The sequence below is a fragment of the Anopheles coustani genome, chromosome 2, assembly GCF_943734705.1.
Source record: "Anopheles coustani chromosome 2, idAnoCousDA_361_x.2, whole genome shotgun sequence".
NCBI classification, from domain to species: Eukaryota; Metazoa; Arthropoda; class Insecta; order Diptera; family Culicidae; genus Anopheles; species Anopheles coustani.
This window is the reverse complement of record NC_071289.1, coordinates 90,540,853-90,557,484: the sequence shown is the minus strand read 5'-3', so window position 1 is coordinate 90,557,484 and position 16,632 is coordinate 90,540,853. Positions and strand designations below refer to the sequence as shown.

General features: G+C 44.3%; 3 protein-coding genes across 6 annotated transcripts in view; 2 read left to right on the top strand and 1 right to left on the bottom strand.

Annotated features, from left to right (window-relative positions):
• Nucleotides 1–9,834, top strand: part of LOC131267270 (elongation of very long chain fatty acids protein 6) — a 31,743-nt gene extending 21,909 nt beyond the window's left edge. For all 4 annotated transcript variants that reach the window (XM_058270102.1, XM_058270104.1, XM_058270101.1 and 1 more), the window contains exons 3-4: nt 605–742; nt 7,967–9,834. In XM_058270102.1, the coding sequence (XP_058126085.1) occupies nt 605–742; nt 7,967–8,594 (766 nt within the window). In that variant the 3' untranslated portion in view covers nt 8,595–9,834. The remainder of the gene's footprint in view (nt 1–604; nt 743–7,966) is intronic.
• Nucleotides 9,835–13,341: 3,507 nt separating this feature from the next.
• LOC131262995 (charged multivesicular body protein 1B2) lies at nt 13,342–14,625 on the bottom strand. Its single transcript, XM_058265111.1, has 3 exons — nt 14,413–14,625; nt 13,810–14,275; nt 13,342–13,744 (listed from the first exon to the last, which is right to left on the bottom strand). Exons 1-3 carry the CDS (start codon nt 14,432–14,434, stop codon nt 13,621–13,623), a joined length of 612 nt encoding a protein of 203 aa, XP_058121094.1. The 5' UTR covers nt 14,435–14,625; the 3' UTR covers nt 13,342–13,620.
• A 422-nt stretch (nt 14,626–15,047) lies between these two features.
• Nucleotides 15,048–16,628, top strand: LOC131265294 (uncharacterized). Its single transcript, XM_058267555.1, has 3 exons — nt 15,048–15,060; nt 15,121–15,863; nt 16,377–16,628. Exons 1-3 carry the CDS (start codon nt 15,048–15,050, stop codon nt 16,626–16,628), a joined length of 1,008 nt encoding a protein of 335 aa, XP_058123538.1.
• Nucleotides 16,629–16,632: the final 4 nt, after the last annotated feature.

Here is a 16,632-nt window from a genome sequence, read left to right as displayed (position 1 = left end):
ACCGTGCACGCCATCGCCATCGATAACGAAACCTTGGTTCCGTCTGCCTGATAAGGTAACCGAAAAACCGGGAGAAAGGGATTTCTGGCCCGCGAATAATGATTGATTCACACGCCTCAGGTGTGCTCGAAGATAAGATGATATGATGGGAAAAATTGTAATAACACCTCGTCTGCGGCTTATCGATATTGTCCCGGGGGGGAAGTTCCTTTTCGAAAGGGAAGCGTTAAAATCAGCCGAAACCGGTTCCTGCGTGAGGCTCGTGGTAATCTCATGCTGGGTTGATTCGGCGGGTTTGGCCGCAGACAGTCTTTTTGGTCTTGATAATTTCCGAATCGGTCTGAATGTCGGATCGATAACACCACTGCAAAGTTGGAAGGAACACCTGCCGATTATGTTATCGGTTGTTAGTCACTGCTCTAACCGGTAAAAAAATAAGTACTCTGTGGTAAACAACATTTGAGCCGCATAGTAACAACAGTGGGGAATTGTAATGGGAAATTATTTTAGCCCGTGCTAGAATTTGAATATTTCAAAGAAGTTACCTATAAGAAATATGTTCAGTGTATTAATACTTTTTTCTTCCACACTTCTCTATCCACAGATTTGAACTGCGAGGGCTGCTAGCGATATGGAACACACTGCTAGCCATGTTCAGCATAATGGGTGCCTGCCGGACAGCGCCCGAGCTGGTCCACGTCCTGCGACACTACGGGCTTTTCCACTCCGTCTGCATTCCTAGGTGAGTTTTGTCGCAAAAGTATCAACGGAAGGAAGCAACACCAACCGAGCTAGAACTTGAAGACCGGAAGCTGATGAGAAGAACCTTGGGACGAGACAGGGCTTTTGTTGGGGAAGAAAAATTGCCGGTCTGACCTTGGCCGGATGACCCTGGCCGGCGGTCGAAGTTTTGGTACCGTTATCAGAGGCAGGGAAAAAAGAAAGGTCTCGCTCAGAGAGTCGTGTGGTGGGGTGTCAGGACCTATCCGGCGAGACATCGTCAAAACATACGATACACCTCCGGTTCATACCCCCCGTGAGTGAAAGCGTCGGATGATGTATTTCATGCTTGACCGTCTAGGCCGGAGTTCCGTGAATCCGGACCACGGGAAAATGATAAGAAGGCTTCTCCGATTCGCCAGTTATTGTGGCAAGCGAACCCGACTAGAACCGGATTTCTCTCGCTCCCCTGAACAATCAACTCTGACCCTCGGGAAGATCCACGATAAGGAATCAACGTGTTACTAGCTGTTGGTGGGTTTCTTTTCTGGCAAATTGCGTTTTCTAGCTTCTTCATTTCAATCACTGTGGGACGAATCATAGCATCGGAAGATGGTCGCACTGTTTTTTTTTCTATTTTCGATAACCCATGGATCATCCGACACAGAAAGATTATATTTTGGATCTGAACTGCATTTTAATGAAACTCAAATATAGAATACTTTCCAGCTTAGGTCAGAGAATTTAATTATGATGATGTCATCTACATCGAAGCTGCCGGTCTCATTGTTTCTGGCGGGAGGAAAGCGTTTGCGGTGGAACCGTATGCAAAACGGTCTCTCCCAATGCCCATTATCGGATACGTCGATCAATTAACTGCAAGCTAACGATGAATAATAGGCCATTTTGTGACGCTTTTCCACCGTGGTTTCACGGTCGCCTGTTGTGAGGGTGATGTCTGGGTGAAATAATAGTGGCATCATGCAACACTCGCTAATAACGTTGCGTAACGAATGGCGATTTCAGGTAAAATGTAATGGCATCATTTTATGGTCTTGTTTGTTTGTCACACTTGAAGTCCTTTCAATTTATCGCGAAGATTGGAATACTATTTACGACACGTTTTCAATCGTTGTTGAGATGACGACTTCGGTGCGTGATAATACATGGTTTCTTTTTTTTACAGCAAGTGAAACTATTTTCTGCTCATGATCGATGACTAATGCCAATGATCCCTCCGTTGGAAACATTAGTGAGAATTAGTCACAAATTGAGAATAGCATCGAAATGTCCTCACATATACCCGTTCACCGATGGTTTCGGTTTGATTGTTCGTTTCGATGAAAACAGGCGGCCAAAAAATGGCGTTGTTATGTTACCAAACTTGGCCAGATGATCATCTTCGACGAATCGCGTGAGTGTTGAGAAGAGCAGATGAAAAACCGTTCACCTTTTTTGTGTGCTGCAGTTTGCAAACGATTGACTCATCTTTTACAGCCCCAGAATGGTGTAATGCAACCGAAGGATTAAAAGACAACAATATCGAACAAACGTGTTACGTCTGCTGTGTTTGGGAAATCCACAGAAAATGGCGTTGTGGTCCAAGAGGTGAACCATTTTACGATCGTTTTTAGTCACAATTTGTCGTTATTACAGACCAACAGCGACGGCGGATTTGATAACAGGTTCACTGGTGTGTTGTAATCACTCGGTTCGTGGATGATCTTCTTTCGGCTGAAACGCATCTTAATTCGTTACGGCGTTATGTCACAGCAAAAGCGGACCAAACGGGAACTCATAACCGGAACCTGACCAACCGCGACCCCTATCGTTGTCAAACTTTCAACCCACAAATGCCCACGTCGAAATTCCTTCTTCGGCACTTGCGAAACGTCTCCTCCGCGAGCAAAGAGGGAGCGATCAAATGTCAATAGTGCACGCATTCCGTCCCACCTTTCTCGCTTTTTGGGGGAAAGCCTTCCGAATGCGTGGAATGTTCGTGAAGTGAAGAAAACTAAATACTACGCAGTGACCTCAAAAGCAAGGAGATATGAATACAGAGAAACACAACAAGCACCACAACAACGCCAAACACGGCGACGATCCTCAATGTTACGTTATGCCTGAGACCTGGTTTTCCTGTGGGCCACCCGAAAACCCCTTTTTCAACGACAACAACGGCGGTTTCCCTGCAGAAATACACATACGCACGAACAAAGGCCCAGGGAACAACCTGTTTATGCTAGCGGAGCTCTCTCCCTCTCGCGTCCCGCCGATCGTGCGTGCATCGATCGTCGTGATTACCTCATCAGGGCTGAAAGGGAAAGCACTTCTTGAACTTGAACGAACCATCCCGGAACGTTTTGGCATGCTTTGAACCAGGGCGCGTGACTCGCATACATCCGTGTGTGGTTTTTGCAAAATTGAACGGTCGACAAGCACTGCATTCCGCAAATATTCTGCGGCGGGAAACGGGTTGTTGATACTCCTGAAGAATGGAATTATTACTACGTAAAGTTTTTAAAACAATTTCTCTATTTCCAAAGGTTAACTAAAGGTGGTGTGGTGTACGTTCACGTACTTCAGAGTTCCCAGGAGAAGGTGTTTTTCTTTGTGCGTCCAATCTCTACTGAACTTCACCTCGATCGATCATCACCGCGTGGCGATCATTGTATTGGTGTCATAGTGCGACCGATCGTGACCAAAAATGCGTTGCATAATGTATGTTACATACACTAAGGCTTGCCATTTCACGCTTTCTCATCTTTCGGCTTCGAATCTTCGAAAGACGAGACAACTTTTGGGTAATGCCTCTTTTTCAATCGTGCTACTTTTGTTATTTACCCTCGCTTCCGTTCACGTGTGTTTGTTATCGTGAATTTTAAAACCTCCACCGGGAATGTTGTGCGAATGGTTTCGTGGGAACACTGATATCGCAATTGTTATAAACATAAATTTGAAGGCGATCAGATATTATTGCGCATAGCAAGTAGGTAAGGTTGGCGTTAGGCATGATTCAGTATCTAAAGATGGGAAGTCGCTTCGTTCTACTGCACATAATGTTACACGGATGATGCAAAATATGGACGGTGGAATTTGATCAATCCCCCCATTGCACGATCACAACTGCATCTCACAGTGGTTCGCGTGCTCCAAGTTGCGAGTCATGCGATCCCCTTTTCCATTTATTGTCGGTGTTTAACATACTCCTTTCCGGTGGATGCCTTTCCTAAAGAGGAGGGTAGGCAAAAAGAGGTGGTGGCCCCAGCCTGGCAGTCGACTGGCGCTTGTATGCGCTTAGTCGGTCAAAGGCCGGTCAGTGCACCAGGTGCACTAATTAAATTTCCGCGTCTGGCGACCCCATTCGCGTGCCAACGGAGGGAAAAAAATTCAGCAAAGGACCTTCGATCCGCACTCCAGTGAGCTCTCTGGTACCGCTAGTTTGACATCCTCGTTTGACAAACGTTTGTGCCCGTTGCTCACGAACCGTGCCCACCGGGGGTAATAAGTAGTTGACCAACCTGAGTTTCACGAGTGTTTCCCCTGATTTTTGATGCGGATGCACACCAAACGGCTGAAATTTCTTTGTGTCCAAGTTTTCTCATTCCATTTTCGGGGATCGATATACTTGCCTTTCATTGTAAAGCGAAATGTAATTCGAAACAGCGAATCAAGCAAATAAACCTCCACCACGTTCGCATCGAGTGATCGGTGAACGTCCGGATGGGGATCTCAATCCACTACCCAACATCGTAGCAATCCGCACGGGAATGAGTTACTAGCATTTAATTATCGATATATAAATTAATCATGACTGCAGACTGCATTAAGTAGGCCGTGGCGCGAGATTGTGTTTGCACAGTCGCTCACTTTCTTTGAAGTTCCTCCCCCTCTCTCTCTCTCTTCTCAACGACTTGTTTTTTGCAGAAGAATGGAAAAACCCGCATTCCCAGCACGAGATGTAAGATTCGCTAGCTATTGTGACGTGTTTACGAGCGAATCTCGACGTTTCCTTCCGCTAGTGTGGGGTTAATGTCTAGAGATTCTTCTGGAACGTCCTATTGTTCGCTGTAGAAAATGGATTGCATCGAAGGTGTGGAGTTGAATTTTCAATCGAATTTCATTTTCCTGGCAATTGTAATGTACCTTACACACGTTCTTTCAGAGATTTGCCTTTTCAGTGTACCATGTGTGTGTTCAGGCATGTTCAATCAAAGGTAATTAAGTCAATCGGTAACTTCTTGCAAAACAAACTCCCGTTAACCACCACGACGACACGGTGTATGGTGCCATGTTGCTTTACAACACTCTGGCAACTTTGAAAGGTCCACCACGGTGTGGCACAACTGTTTTTGGTCTACATTCGTCGAACGACATTAGAGCGTATGCTGACTGGAAGAAGGAAGCTGTTGCAATGCGCGAGCCCTCGTCTTGGGTGACCATCACCAGCTGATCTTAGTAGGCATGCTTGCTTCTGGTGCTAAGTTGGTGCAGCTTGCTTGGTTAGACGGAACCATTTCTGCAACCGGTTTTTAGAATGTCTCAAGAAGGGTCTTGCGGACCTACGGACGGTTGTCGAAAAGTTGAGATAGGTTGCGGTGTATGATTTATGTTCGCTTTTCTTGGAACGTCTCCGGCAAACTTCTTGATCAGCTGGTTGGTGGGTTTTCCTTTTTCTCGAAGGTCGTGTCATGCCGGCCGCCGGTCAACGACCATAAAGGTTCGGATTGATCTGCTTGCTCTCCCCGGTTCATGTCGAAATAGCAGCTCACCTGCCACTCGACTGTGTGGTGTAAAATGCAACTCGAACGTGAGGTTGTAGTTCACTTTTTGTCCCCCTCACCGATGTCTTCGCCCTTCTCAAGGACGTCAGTTGCCTGCCGGAGGGAATGGGAAAAGTTGCCTGCGCACGATCGTCTTAAGCAAAGAGAAAGGATAGCTAATGATTCATCTAGCGACGTGTGTTTCATACATTCAGGAAGGAAAAGCACTAAGAGAACTGGTTTTTTGAAGTAGGATTGTTAAAGATTCATGGAATGATACGATGAAAGTCACCGGTTTTCAGTCGCTCAGCTGTGGAGTGAGAACTTTATTTCATCTGCTAAAAGATCGAAAAGGTATGAAACGAAGACGTAGAACTTGCGGAGGAAAACCCCATACGATATAGGGTGGAAACAATTCCGCAGTCAAATATTTATCATTTGCAACATTAATATCTCCTACGTTTTGTTGGTTTTTTGTTTCTCAAAATGTGTCCCCACAACCGGTCTCGGGACATTGTTCGGGAAGGTGAACTAATTTTAGCTTTGCGGTATTGATTTTTTTTCACTCTCTTCGCTGCCCTTTTTCTTCCCTCTTCCATTGATGTAACAGTTGTCCCGGGGGGGTGGCCACCGGTTCAACCGAGATGCTTTCGCCGAGAAGGGATTGCAATTTTTCGGGGACGCTTTGAGCTTCTAGTTGCGGTTTGTTCGCTCCCAACAAAGCTTGGCAAAGTTGTACCTTTTTGGAACCATAATTACCATTGGCCACAAAATAATCTTCGTCTTAAAGTACTTTTACTTACGCCCGCTTAGCGAAATGCCCGTTTACATCATTGTTGAACTTTGATTAACAGTGGCAATTTTTTTATTGTAAAAGAAAAAGACAAACAATTTATGACTCTCATTCAACCGTAACTCGGCAAACGTTAGTGGAAGTGTTTTCAATATTTGTTCAAGTTTATGTAAAAATAACACCATTTCGTCGCTCCACTCGGATGTCGTTCTCGGAAGCACAGAGTGTGTCGGGGATGTTCGTCTCGTTTGTTTGCATTTTCGCCGCTCCTGGACACCACAACATCAACTGACCGCGTCATCTTTGCCACGTAACTGACGTCAATGCGTGCCAGTGTATGATGCCGGATCGTGTTTTGGAATTTATTTTGCACGATAGATACGAGAGCAATCGGAATGACATTAAAAACGTAACGCGTCGAATCCAATGTGCGATGTTAACTTGACATCAGCGTTTACGCGACGCGGGATGAGCTCAGCAAAATCGGATACCAGAACACCACCCTGCCCCAGGGAGCGCGTTGGTGGTGGACCATTGGCCATCGTGTAATGGTCGGCCGATCGGAAAATCCCGTCGCTGCATTTTACATCAGATCTAATATCGGCCACCCATTAGCTATCAAGCGTCTATTGAACCTAATGAACTGTTGAATAAATTAGCCCATCGTTAGGTGCGGCCTTGCCCGCCCATCGTTCCCTTTCGTGGCCAGACATTGTTGTTGGTGTACTTCCTTCTTCCTGTGGCCGGTTTAGTTTGGGCGGGCAGAGTGAACATCAAATATGGATCAGAGCTGGAAAGATCCGTCCGACTAGTACTGGAGCAGCGGTATAAGGAGGAACCACCTTGTGTGTTCTGCCAGTGCAAGTGCAGTGAATGGAGGGAATTTTCTATCAGCATGTTGATGTTCCATTCGCGTGCACTTTTGCCGAACAAGGTGTGGCACGTGGCCGTGATTATTGGCGCACTTCCTGACGAACTCGCACTGTTGCAAATTTGATGCTAGTACAGCGATTTGGTTTGAAATAAAGGATGATTTCATGCAGTTTGAAATAGAATCAAACACAATCAAATGACGTTAGAAAAACGTAAACTCCTCTTCCACTCGTACATGACAGTGACGCAATGGAAGACAAATCTAGTCATCATAGACAAACCATTCGCATCCTCATGCCATTTGTTGCATCCTACGTCATTCCGTTGGCAAACGAAGCTTTCCGTTCGCATTAATCAAGTTCTATGTAAACCTTTTATATCGCTGTCTTGCGATAGTGTCGCTGTGTTTAACCAACTAATCCTGTCTGGTAGGGTAGTATGTCCTCCCCAGACACAGGGACTGGTGCGTGGAGCTGTTGTAGGGTCATTCGTATGTAGATGACTTTGGTTCGAAGGAAAGTAATTTTGTCCATACGGTGCCAGAATCGCCGGGTGAAGGATAAGAGTAACTGCTACTGAATGTGTTAATTAATTACAACGTTGGGTGCCGTGGTCAGCTGGAAAAACACAGCGTGATGTTTATGGCCACCGTGTTGAGCGGGGCCGGTATTTTAGTTAGTCCTATGACGCCTTACTTCAATAGTTTGTACACGGGGCCCGTAGAGTTGCGTTGGTTGGTTTTTCCTCGCTTCAATTTATACAGACGATACATAGACTAAAACGTTTTCCCCCAAAATTGTTTGCTTTTGCCTTGCAGCTTCATCGAGCACGACCGTGTCAGTGGTTTCTGGACATGGTTGTTCGTCCTGTCGAAGCTGCCGGAACTGGGCGACACGGTGTTCATCGTCCTGCGGAAACAGCCGCTCATCTTCCTGCACTGGTACCACCACATCACGGTGCTGATGTACTCGTGGTTCTCGTACACGGAGTACACCGCCTCGGCCCGGTGGTTCATCGTGATGAACTACTGCGTCCACTCGGTGATGTACTCGTACTACGCGCTGCGCGCCCTCAACTTCAAGCCGCCCCGCTCGATCGCCATGCTGATCACGACGCTGCAGCTGACGCAGATGGTGGTCGGCTGTGCGATCAACATCTGGGCCCACGGATTCCTGCAGACGGCCGGCAAAAACTCGTGCAACATCTCCGAGATGAACATCAAGCTCTCGATCGCGATGTACTTCAGCTACTTCGTGCTGTTCGCGCGCTTCTTCTACAAAACCTACCTCTCGACTAACGCGCGCAAGGGCAAGCGACCGATCCAGGTGACGGCGTCCTCGACCGCCACCAGCGGCCAGTACATCAGCTCCTCCGCGAGCAACGGCAAGTCGGACGTGCAGGCGCTGCTGGCCGGCCAGGCGACCAGCAAGATCAAGGCACAGTAAACGGCCGCACCGAGGTCTGTTTTGGCCCGATCTTCTGCACCACCCTGCGGTCCATCAGCGGCGGCAATTCAGCGCTTGACGTCCTTTTCTCCCTGCCTCTTCTGCTTCATCTTATATTTATCAACCAAGTTTGGCCACACGCGCTGCAGCTCTGATCAACCATATTCTCTGGTGCTTGTGTGGGCGACAAATTAGTGGCGTCGTCTCCCCCATTCCTTTCATCTCTGCCACTGCTACTCAAGTAGCGTTGTTGAGGCCGCTATGGGATGGGAGGATCTACGTGGCCACTACAACCATTTCCTCAAATCCTCCCGGTTGGCGATGACCGCTTAGAGCACAATTCCATAGATGATAAATTCGCTCAACGTAAGGTCGGGATACTAGGGTTAATAATTAAGACACCGGGACACCACCCCTCCCCCCATTCCGCCGGGTGTTATCCAGGTTAAACTTTCACCAACTATGACGAACGTCCACCAACACGACAATGTACAACCACCACTACCACCACCACCATCTGCGCACGACTCCGTCATTTGAGATCGCACATAAACAAAAATGATGCTAATTCCAAAAAGAAAACCATCCTCCCCTTTTGGCAAAGGAAACCTGCAAAAAAGCAATATCGCCACTTCGGGTGCCGTAATTGTGGCTATATATAAGCTTAGTTTTGGTGCAGCTTGTTTCTCTTGGAAATTAAAATGGCTTGCGGAGGGTACCAGGGAGAAAATGACAGCTACTATATTTGGCCGCCAAAGGATTCAACGGCCCACAGACACACATATAGACACATTTACGCAACAAAAATATCCTGGACGGGATATGTTATTGGACATCAGCAAAGTTAAGTGACAACTACTTCGGCTTAAAAAGCAAACAAAAAACATCCCATCCGTGGTGAAACGTTACTTGAATGGGGTGGGAATGGGAAAGGCAACCTATCGGGGAAGGAAGGACTGTTTAAGTTAGTGTACATCTTATGGTAGTTGCTACTCTTTTTGTTTCTTTTTATTTGTTTATATTTTTCTTTTGTTCCATTTTTCTTCTCTCTGTGTTGTATCATTTCTGGGAGTTAGATATATATATAGTGAAAGTAATAATACTTGTACAGAGGTGTGAAAGCGAAGCTGAACTATGAAGAATTTGTAAGGTTTTTGATTTTCGTCCGGAAAATAAACTATCTTTAAGTAGGGAAGGAGGAGGCGAGATTTCCATCGAACACAGTTGAAAAGGAAAGGAGGTAATAAAAACGGGTCTGCCGGGGAAAGCATCGGCAGGAAGGAGGAGGAGGAGGAGGAGGTAGGAAAGCAATTTACCGATAGTGAAGTGACGTTGTAACTCCTTCATGCGATGTCTAGGAAAACGAGATTTTGCGCCGTTAATGCCCTGTTCTGTGTATAGGAGCTTTATGAAAGATTTACGCGGGCGGCAGATTCTTCAAGGGTTTGTGTTGTCCATTACCGCCTAGTAGTGGGTACTAGGAAGAGATTTGGCCGAATGCAAAGAGGAATAGGCAGAGTAAGGAAGGAGAGAGAGATTTAATGAAAGAACTACGATTAGAAGTGCGTGAAGGTGCTAAGACATAACCGGAACATCTGCGCAAAGACTGTTTTCGACTTATTTATAATAAATAAACGCAACGAGAGCATAAATAAACTTGTTGATGCATTCGCTGAGTGAAACCACCTGACATTTCTCGTTTCTCGTGTTCGGAAGGGACGCAAAACTGTGTTATTCTTCCTACTCTTATTCGGTTTTTGTTTGTTTGAGAACGCAACGGGATATGATCGAGATTTACCATAAAAGACAAAAACAGATTTTTAAAACAAATTTCGAAATAACTTTTTCTCTAGGTTGCAAGAAAACTTACGTGTGCTTGAAGTGAAGAGCGTAAAGCATTTGAACTTATTTATTTCCCGGGCTTGGCCCCTATCGATGGTACTGTGCTTAGATACTTTTAATGATTCCAAAATATCCGTATAAATAAAAATGTGCAAAAAGTCAAAACAAGGGGAAAACCCACATCATATTTTGCATTTGTTTGATAGTCTGCGGTGGTGAATCTAAATGATCGAAAGGAGAACAAACGATCCAGCAATAGTAAGGAAATTTGCAGCTGCTCAAGGGGAATATTGGTTCATTGTAGGGATTAAGCAACTGTGTAGGGTCCTTCCCAGTAAAATAGGCTTGCGATAATAATTTCCCGTTTCCCGACCGTTCTATCGCATTTAATGCAGCTCTATCTGTCGCGAGGGTGTGGATGCCCCGTGCATTCGCTCAACTTGCATTAATTTGTTGCCGCTACGGTGAGCCATTGTACATAATGTTCGAGTCAATAGTGCGAGATAACAAAGATAAAAGTCGAAAACAAACCCCCTTGCTAAAATCAACCGTTCACTGACGAGAGATATGGAAAGATCAGTGTCAGTATGAGGGTGCAACTGAAAACACATTTGAATGCCATTGAATGCTGGTGGATTGAGGTCATGAAGAAAGGAAAAGATGGTTGAAAAAGCTAAATGATAAATTAAATTATTTGAAAAATGATTTGGAAAACAAACCACAGGCCATTGCTTTGCTTCGGCGTAACGTAAAAAAGCAGTTTTCTTTATGCTTTATAAATGGTGTGAATATTGATTCTTTGAATTTGAATTTGATCTTCCGAATGTAACCATTCCGAGCAACAAAATATTGTGAAGACTAAGTGATCACTTTTATTTGGCTGCTTTGGGCTACCAAAGTCGTTAAGATGTTACCAAAGCCTGGGATATGGTTTTGCGGCTCCAACAACCACTCTAGATAGTTTGCATCCTCTAAAAGAAATGTACAGACTTGTAAAATCTCTAACCCCCCCCATGCTTTAGTGTTAGGTATCGACGGACCGAGAAAGAGACGTGTTTCATCATCGTCAAAAAACATGCTTGTATATTTAGATGCTTCCCATCATGGGCTTTGAAGTGCATGTGCAATGTGTTCAACTTGTGACTCGCTTAATAACTCGCGCAAACGAATGTTGAAAATCGCAGACAAAACTTTACTCCATGTAGTTCTCGAAAGAGTTGGGTAATAGATCTTTAGTTCGTGATCAAATACATTTTTGTTCGCCATCTTATCGGTTGCTGGAAGTAATAATGGGTAGTAAATTTTTATTTTCTTCATAATATTCACGTTTTCATATTTCTCCGATTGGTAGAGAAAAACGAGAAGCGTTTAATATTGCATTGAACCACACGGGGAAACCAATCCGAAAACACAGATACATGCAACAACGATATGTTGTGCGAGAGACAAACTAGGACTCAATTGAAGTAAAAGTTTACTTATGAAATTTGGGAAAAGAAGAAATGAAACAACACAAAACCAACATGAATGTTAACAGCTCATCTTTCAATAAAAAAAGGGATGAGAAATACAAGAAAAAAAACCAACCAGCAAACAAATCGCAACAGAAATATATGATAAGTAAATACCATGTAGAGTTAAGGGTGGAATAGAGTGAATGATAAAGAACCCTTGTTGATCAACAGACACACGCAACCAATAGCATTTGAGAGGTATGCATTTAGTTTTGATTCTTAATCCGTTCTATGCTCAGTAAAAGAATAAATAAGAAGTTTGAAAAGGAACACCGTATCAAACCAATATCTTTTAAATCAATCAGACGCAAATAGCAGAAACCAAGAACAAACAAAACAATCCCTACCAACTCTAACCCGAATGACGATGTGCAAGACAAAGGAAAATACATTACATGAAAAGTTGTTCATTTTGTATCAAAATAAACTGATTCAAATTAAACATCACCGATGCACGCTGCGAAGATGTGTCTGTGTGGCACGCAATGAAAGAAATACACGTGTCCTTTAACTATATAACCTAAATAAGCCTTAAAAATTCGATACAACGACCCAACCGATCGGAAAGATAAACAGTGATCGTCTGCATGAAAAAAGAGTACGTTTCGTTTGGGTGGTTTTTTTTACACTCGGTTGTTCAATTATCCTCTGTCCGAGCGCGAGGCTGACCCGCGAAGCAGGCACCCGCGGGTAATTACGTTTAACCTTCACGGTGTCGAGTATCAAACGGAGAAAACATCCGACTTGAATGGATGTTAAACTATCGATTCTGAAATATGCTCATCATTACACGATCGAGTGCGCGTGTAGCACGGCATGCGTTCGTAAAAAACCTCTTACTTTGACGTCATGACGATCGCAAGCGGACGAAACGCGTTCCTTTAGCTTATTGCTTCAACCGAAAAAAGGCAGTACCTGAAGTACTTCCTCAAGCACAGACAATTGGCAAAGATTGCGGACTTGTTTTTGTGTGGCGAGGAGTTTTCGTCGATCGATAGATAGGTTGAACATTTTGCGCTTGATTTTTACACTTTGAGTTTGACGTCAATATTGCCGAAAAGGCAAGTCTGATACAACATTTGCACGTTCCTTCAGTCACGTGGTAATGTTTTTGGGGACGGTTCAAAATCGTTCGTTTAATTGTGAAACGTTGTCTTTGTTTAGGAGCATCAGTGTGTACAGTTTCCAGTCCAAAGAGTTGTCTTTGTTTAGGTAATCTATTTTTTCACTGAACCGACTGTAACTGCAAACCCGTAAGACTCTTCAAGAGTGATTAACAGCAATAAGTAATTTTGTAATATTTCGTTCAACGTGATTCAGTATGACCAAGTCCATAGGTATCGGTGAAGTTCTCAACTTTTTGTCTTAAGTGTAGGTCAATAGCTACGGTGTCCTTTAAATTAACGAGCAACTTTATTATTCCTCGAAGCGTTGGTCATACCTGGCGTAAATCATAAAAAAAACCCCTATTTCATCGCGTTGAACTGGGAATATATATTATTTTACGAAAGCCAAATTAGGAGAATTCGGTATTCACGTTTGAGGGCAAAAACGCAGGGTAATGCACATCTCGAGATGAAATAATCAGATCACCACAGCTGCATAATCCGGATTCGCCTCGATAACAGTAAGGACTGATTGAATATTGACAAGAGGCAAATGGTGTTGACCTATTCTGCCTGTCGAAGACGAGCTAGGCGTGCCGTTAGTTCATCCTGTTCCGTAGAGACTTGCGTCGATGCACCGACCGATATCGTAGATGGTCCGGATGGGAGTTCCATGTTTAACTCGAGTCTGTAGACAAACAGTTATATCGTTGTGATTACTGCCATACTGTATTCGTTTGATAAGGGCCTTACCCAGCTTCATCCGCTACTCTTTGCATGAGCAATTCTACGTCGTTCTGAGGCACCGCCGTGGTAGTTGTTTGTGACATGGTATTCTCCATGTACGAGCTTTGCACATCCAGATCCTCAAACTGGGACTCGAACTTATCCATCAAACCGGAGATCTTTTCCAGGTTCATCCCCTTCATAGCGGCATCCATCGCTTTCACCACTCCCGCCATAGAGTTGGTCACGTTCCGTGTGGTCAGTGCGGTCTGAACCCGGCTCGCAACCGCATCCACACGGGCGCTCATTCGGAGGTAGTTTAGCGATTGGCTCTTCTGTCGGATTGCATTTTCTGCGTGGATACGTGCGACCTCCGTGTTGCCTTTCTGGATCGCCTTCTTCGTCTTCAGTATTTCAGCTTTCTCTTCCTTCTCGCATTTCTTCGCGTTCCGTTCAAGATCCTTCACTGCAAATTTAAGGTTAAACAAATGCTCTGCGAAACATCCAGGTTAAGGTAAATAACGGTTGGTAATGCATGTGAGTAGCTCTGAAGAATAGAATCGAAATGTTAAGTTGAATTGGTTTGGGAGTAGCAATTTGGAATAAACAATATTTCTTTGAAAAGGATGCTTTCCATCGCTGACGAAGACATTTCGTTCCCTATTTTGAAGGTGCTTCGAGGTTACAACTTCGTTTCACTGTTAAACTATCAAATGGACTGTATGAAAAGTGAGGAAACACTAGCACGTCCCAATTTATGATTAAATAAAATGTTCTGACCACTAGGATAGGGATGAGTCACTTCCAATTTTTAATGTTTTCAATCGAGTGTTGCGGATACAAACATTGCGTTTGTTTTGTCAGTTCTGACAGATGAACACGCGAGCCTGCATGGGCAACCTCGTTTAGTCTGTTTTGCCACATATGCCACTATGGCATTTGTAACTGTCAAGTCGTAATCAAAATTCCAATGCACGTGTAGAGTAACTCTGGATACGTTAACGTGAACAATTGTTTCAACGAGAACATAATACATTTACATAATAGATAATTCAGTACCCAATTACGGTAAAAAGATTTTAAAAGTTCAAATCAGTATTATCCATCCTTTGTTGAACCCAATTTGTGGACGAGATCAAGTGAAATCTAGAAAGCACACGTTGCCTCGGAAACAGTAAAAGAATGATTGATTGAAGAATTGGTTTTATACTCCACTTGCAAAGCCGATCAGTTACCATTGATCACGTCGTGAGAGCACAATAGCGATGGATATTGAAGGTACGGTTAAAATTCTTACATAGAATTACATTGCAACTATTATAGTTATAACTATTTTAGAGGCTGACGAAGGTGATATTATTGAATCATCGCAAATTCCCAACCTGCGTGAAAATGTGCGTAAACGGAGAATATTTTACGGGCAACCACCTAAGGCTGAGAAAATAGCCTGTACGAAGCGCAAAAAAATTAACAAAAAGAGGCAGCAAAACAATGCGACCGTTTCACAGTGTATGCAGCGGGAGTGGAAAAGTCCACGTGGTAGCAAGCGTCCCGATCAGATTAAACCTGCCGAAGGCGCGGAGGAGTTTATCAAATTCACTACCCAGCAGGACGAGGGACAATCCATCGGCTACTGTCCTTCGGTGAGTTTGTTCGAAAAACAAAAGGATATTGTCCAACGTTACATGTTTAGCGAGACAATCGAAGCGCAACAAGAGGAAATGTTGGAGCAAGTATTGGAAGGATTTCGCACAAGTTACGAGCAAGCGACGGCAAGGATCGTGGATAGTTCACCGGTACCGACTGCGATGATAAATATGTCACCTAAGGTGGTTGAAGATGGTCATCGCTTGGAACCCAATACACTCCCGATAGATATGGAGATTTGTAGTGAACCTCCTGCTCTATTTAGTCAATTACCTAGTAAAGCAATTGTCGAAAGACATGTACCACCAGAATCTGCTCAACTGGAACCCATCATCAACATTATAGAAATGGAACCTGTTATGCATCTTACTGCATTACCAAAGGAACGTAAGGTTGAAAGACATAAACCACCGGTGCCTGCTGAAGAACCCACTGTTAGCACGATAGAAATTGAGAAACTTTGCGAACCTATTTTGCATTTTGCTGCACTACCAAAAAAACGTAATGTTGAACCACCGGCGCCTGCTATGGAACCCACCGTCGGCACGATAGAAATTGAGAAACTTTGTGAACCTTTTATGCAACTTTCTGGACAACCAAAAGTTCGGAATGTTGAAAGAGCGATGCCAACTATGTTGTTAGACGGATGCTTGGATTTATCTACTAAGCGCGATAGATCGAACAGCTACCAAGTAAGGAAAGAGACAAATAGGAAAAGGCAAAACGTTTCGAACAATCATTTGAACGAAGTGGAGTTTACCGAGAATGACGGTGAAATTTTACAACTTCACAATCCCCATCGTACTCTGGCCGAAGAAAAAAGAATGAGAACAGAGGAATATGTTTTGCAACATAATGAAATGAAGCCAAGGACGCAACAGAAGATAGCTCCGCATAAGACAAATAAGCAGGCTCCGAACACCGTCGATAGCGCCTCTCAAACACAGCGAGGGCATTTTTTCTGTAACGTCGGTGTTCAGCACTGTCCCGTGGGTTCGTTCGACATGACGAACTACAATATTATGATGCTTGCGCGCCTAGTTGGTATCAACCCGAACAGCCTTTACACTAAAATACGGCAAATGATACGCGCTTCCGATACGCGGATGCTTTGGCAGCCTCGCAATTTATCGCAAGTGTTCACCGAGAATGATCCGTACTACGCTAATCTCGATTATTTCATGAGCCCTCGGCTGTAAACGG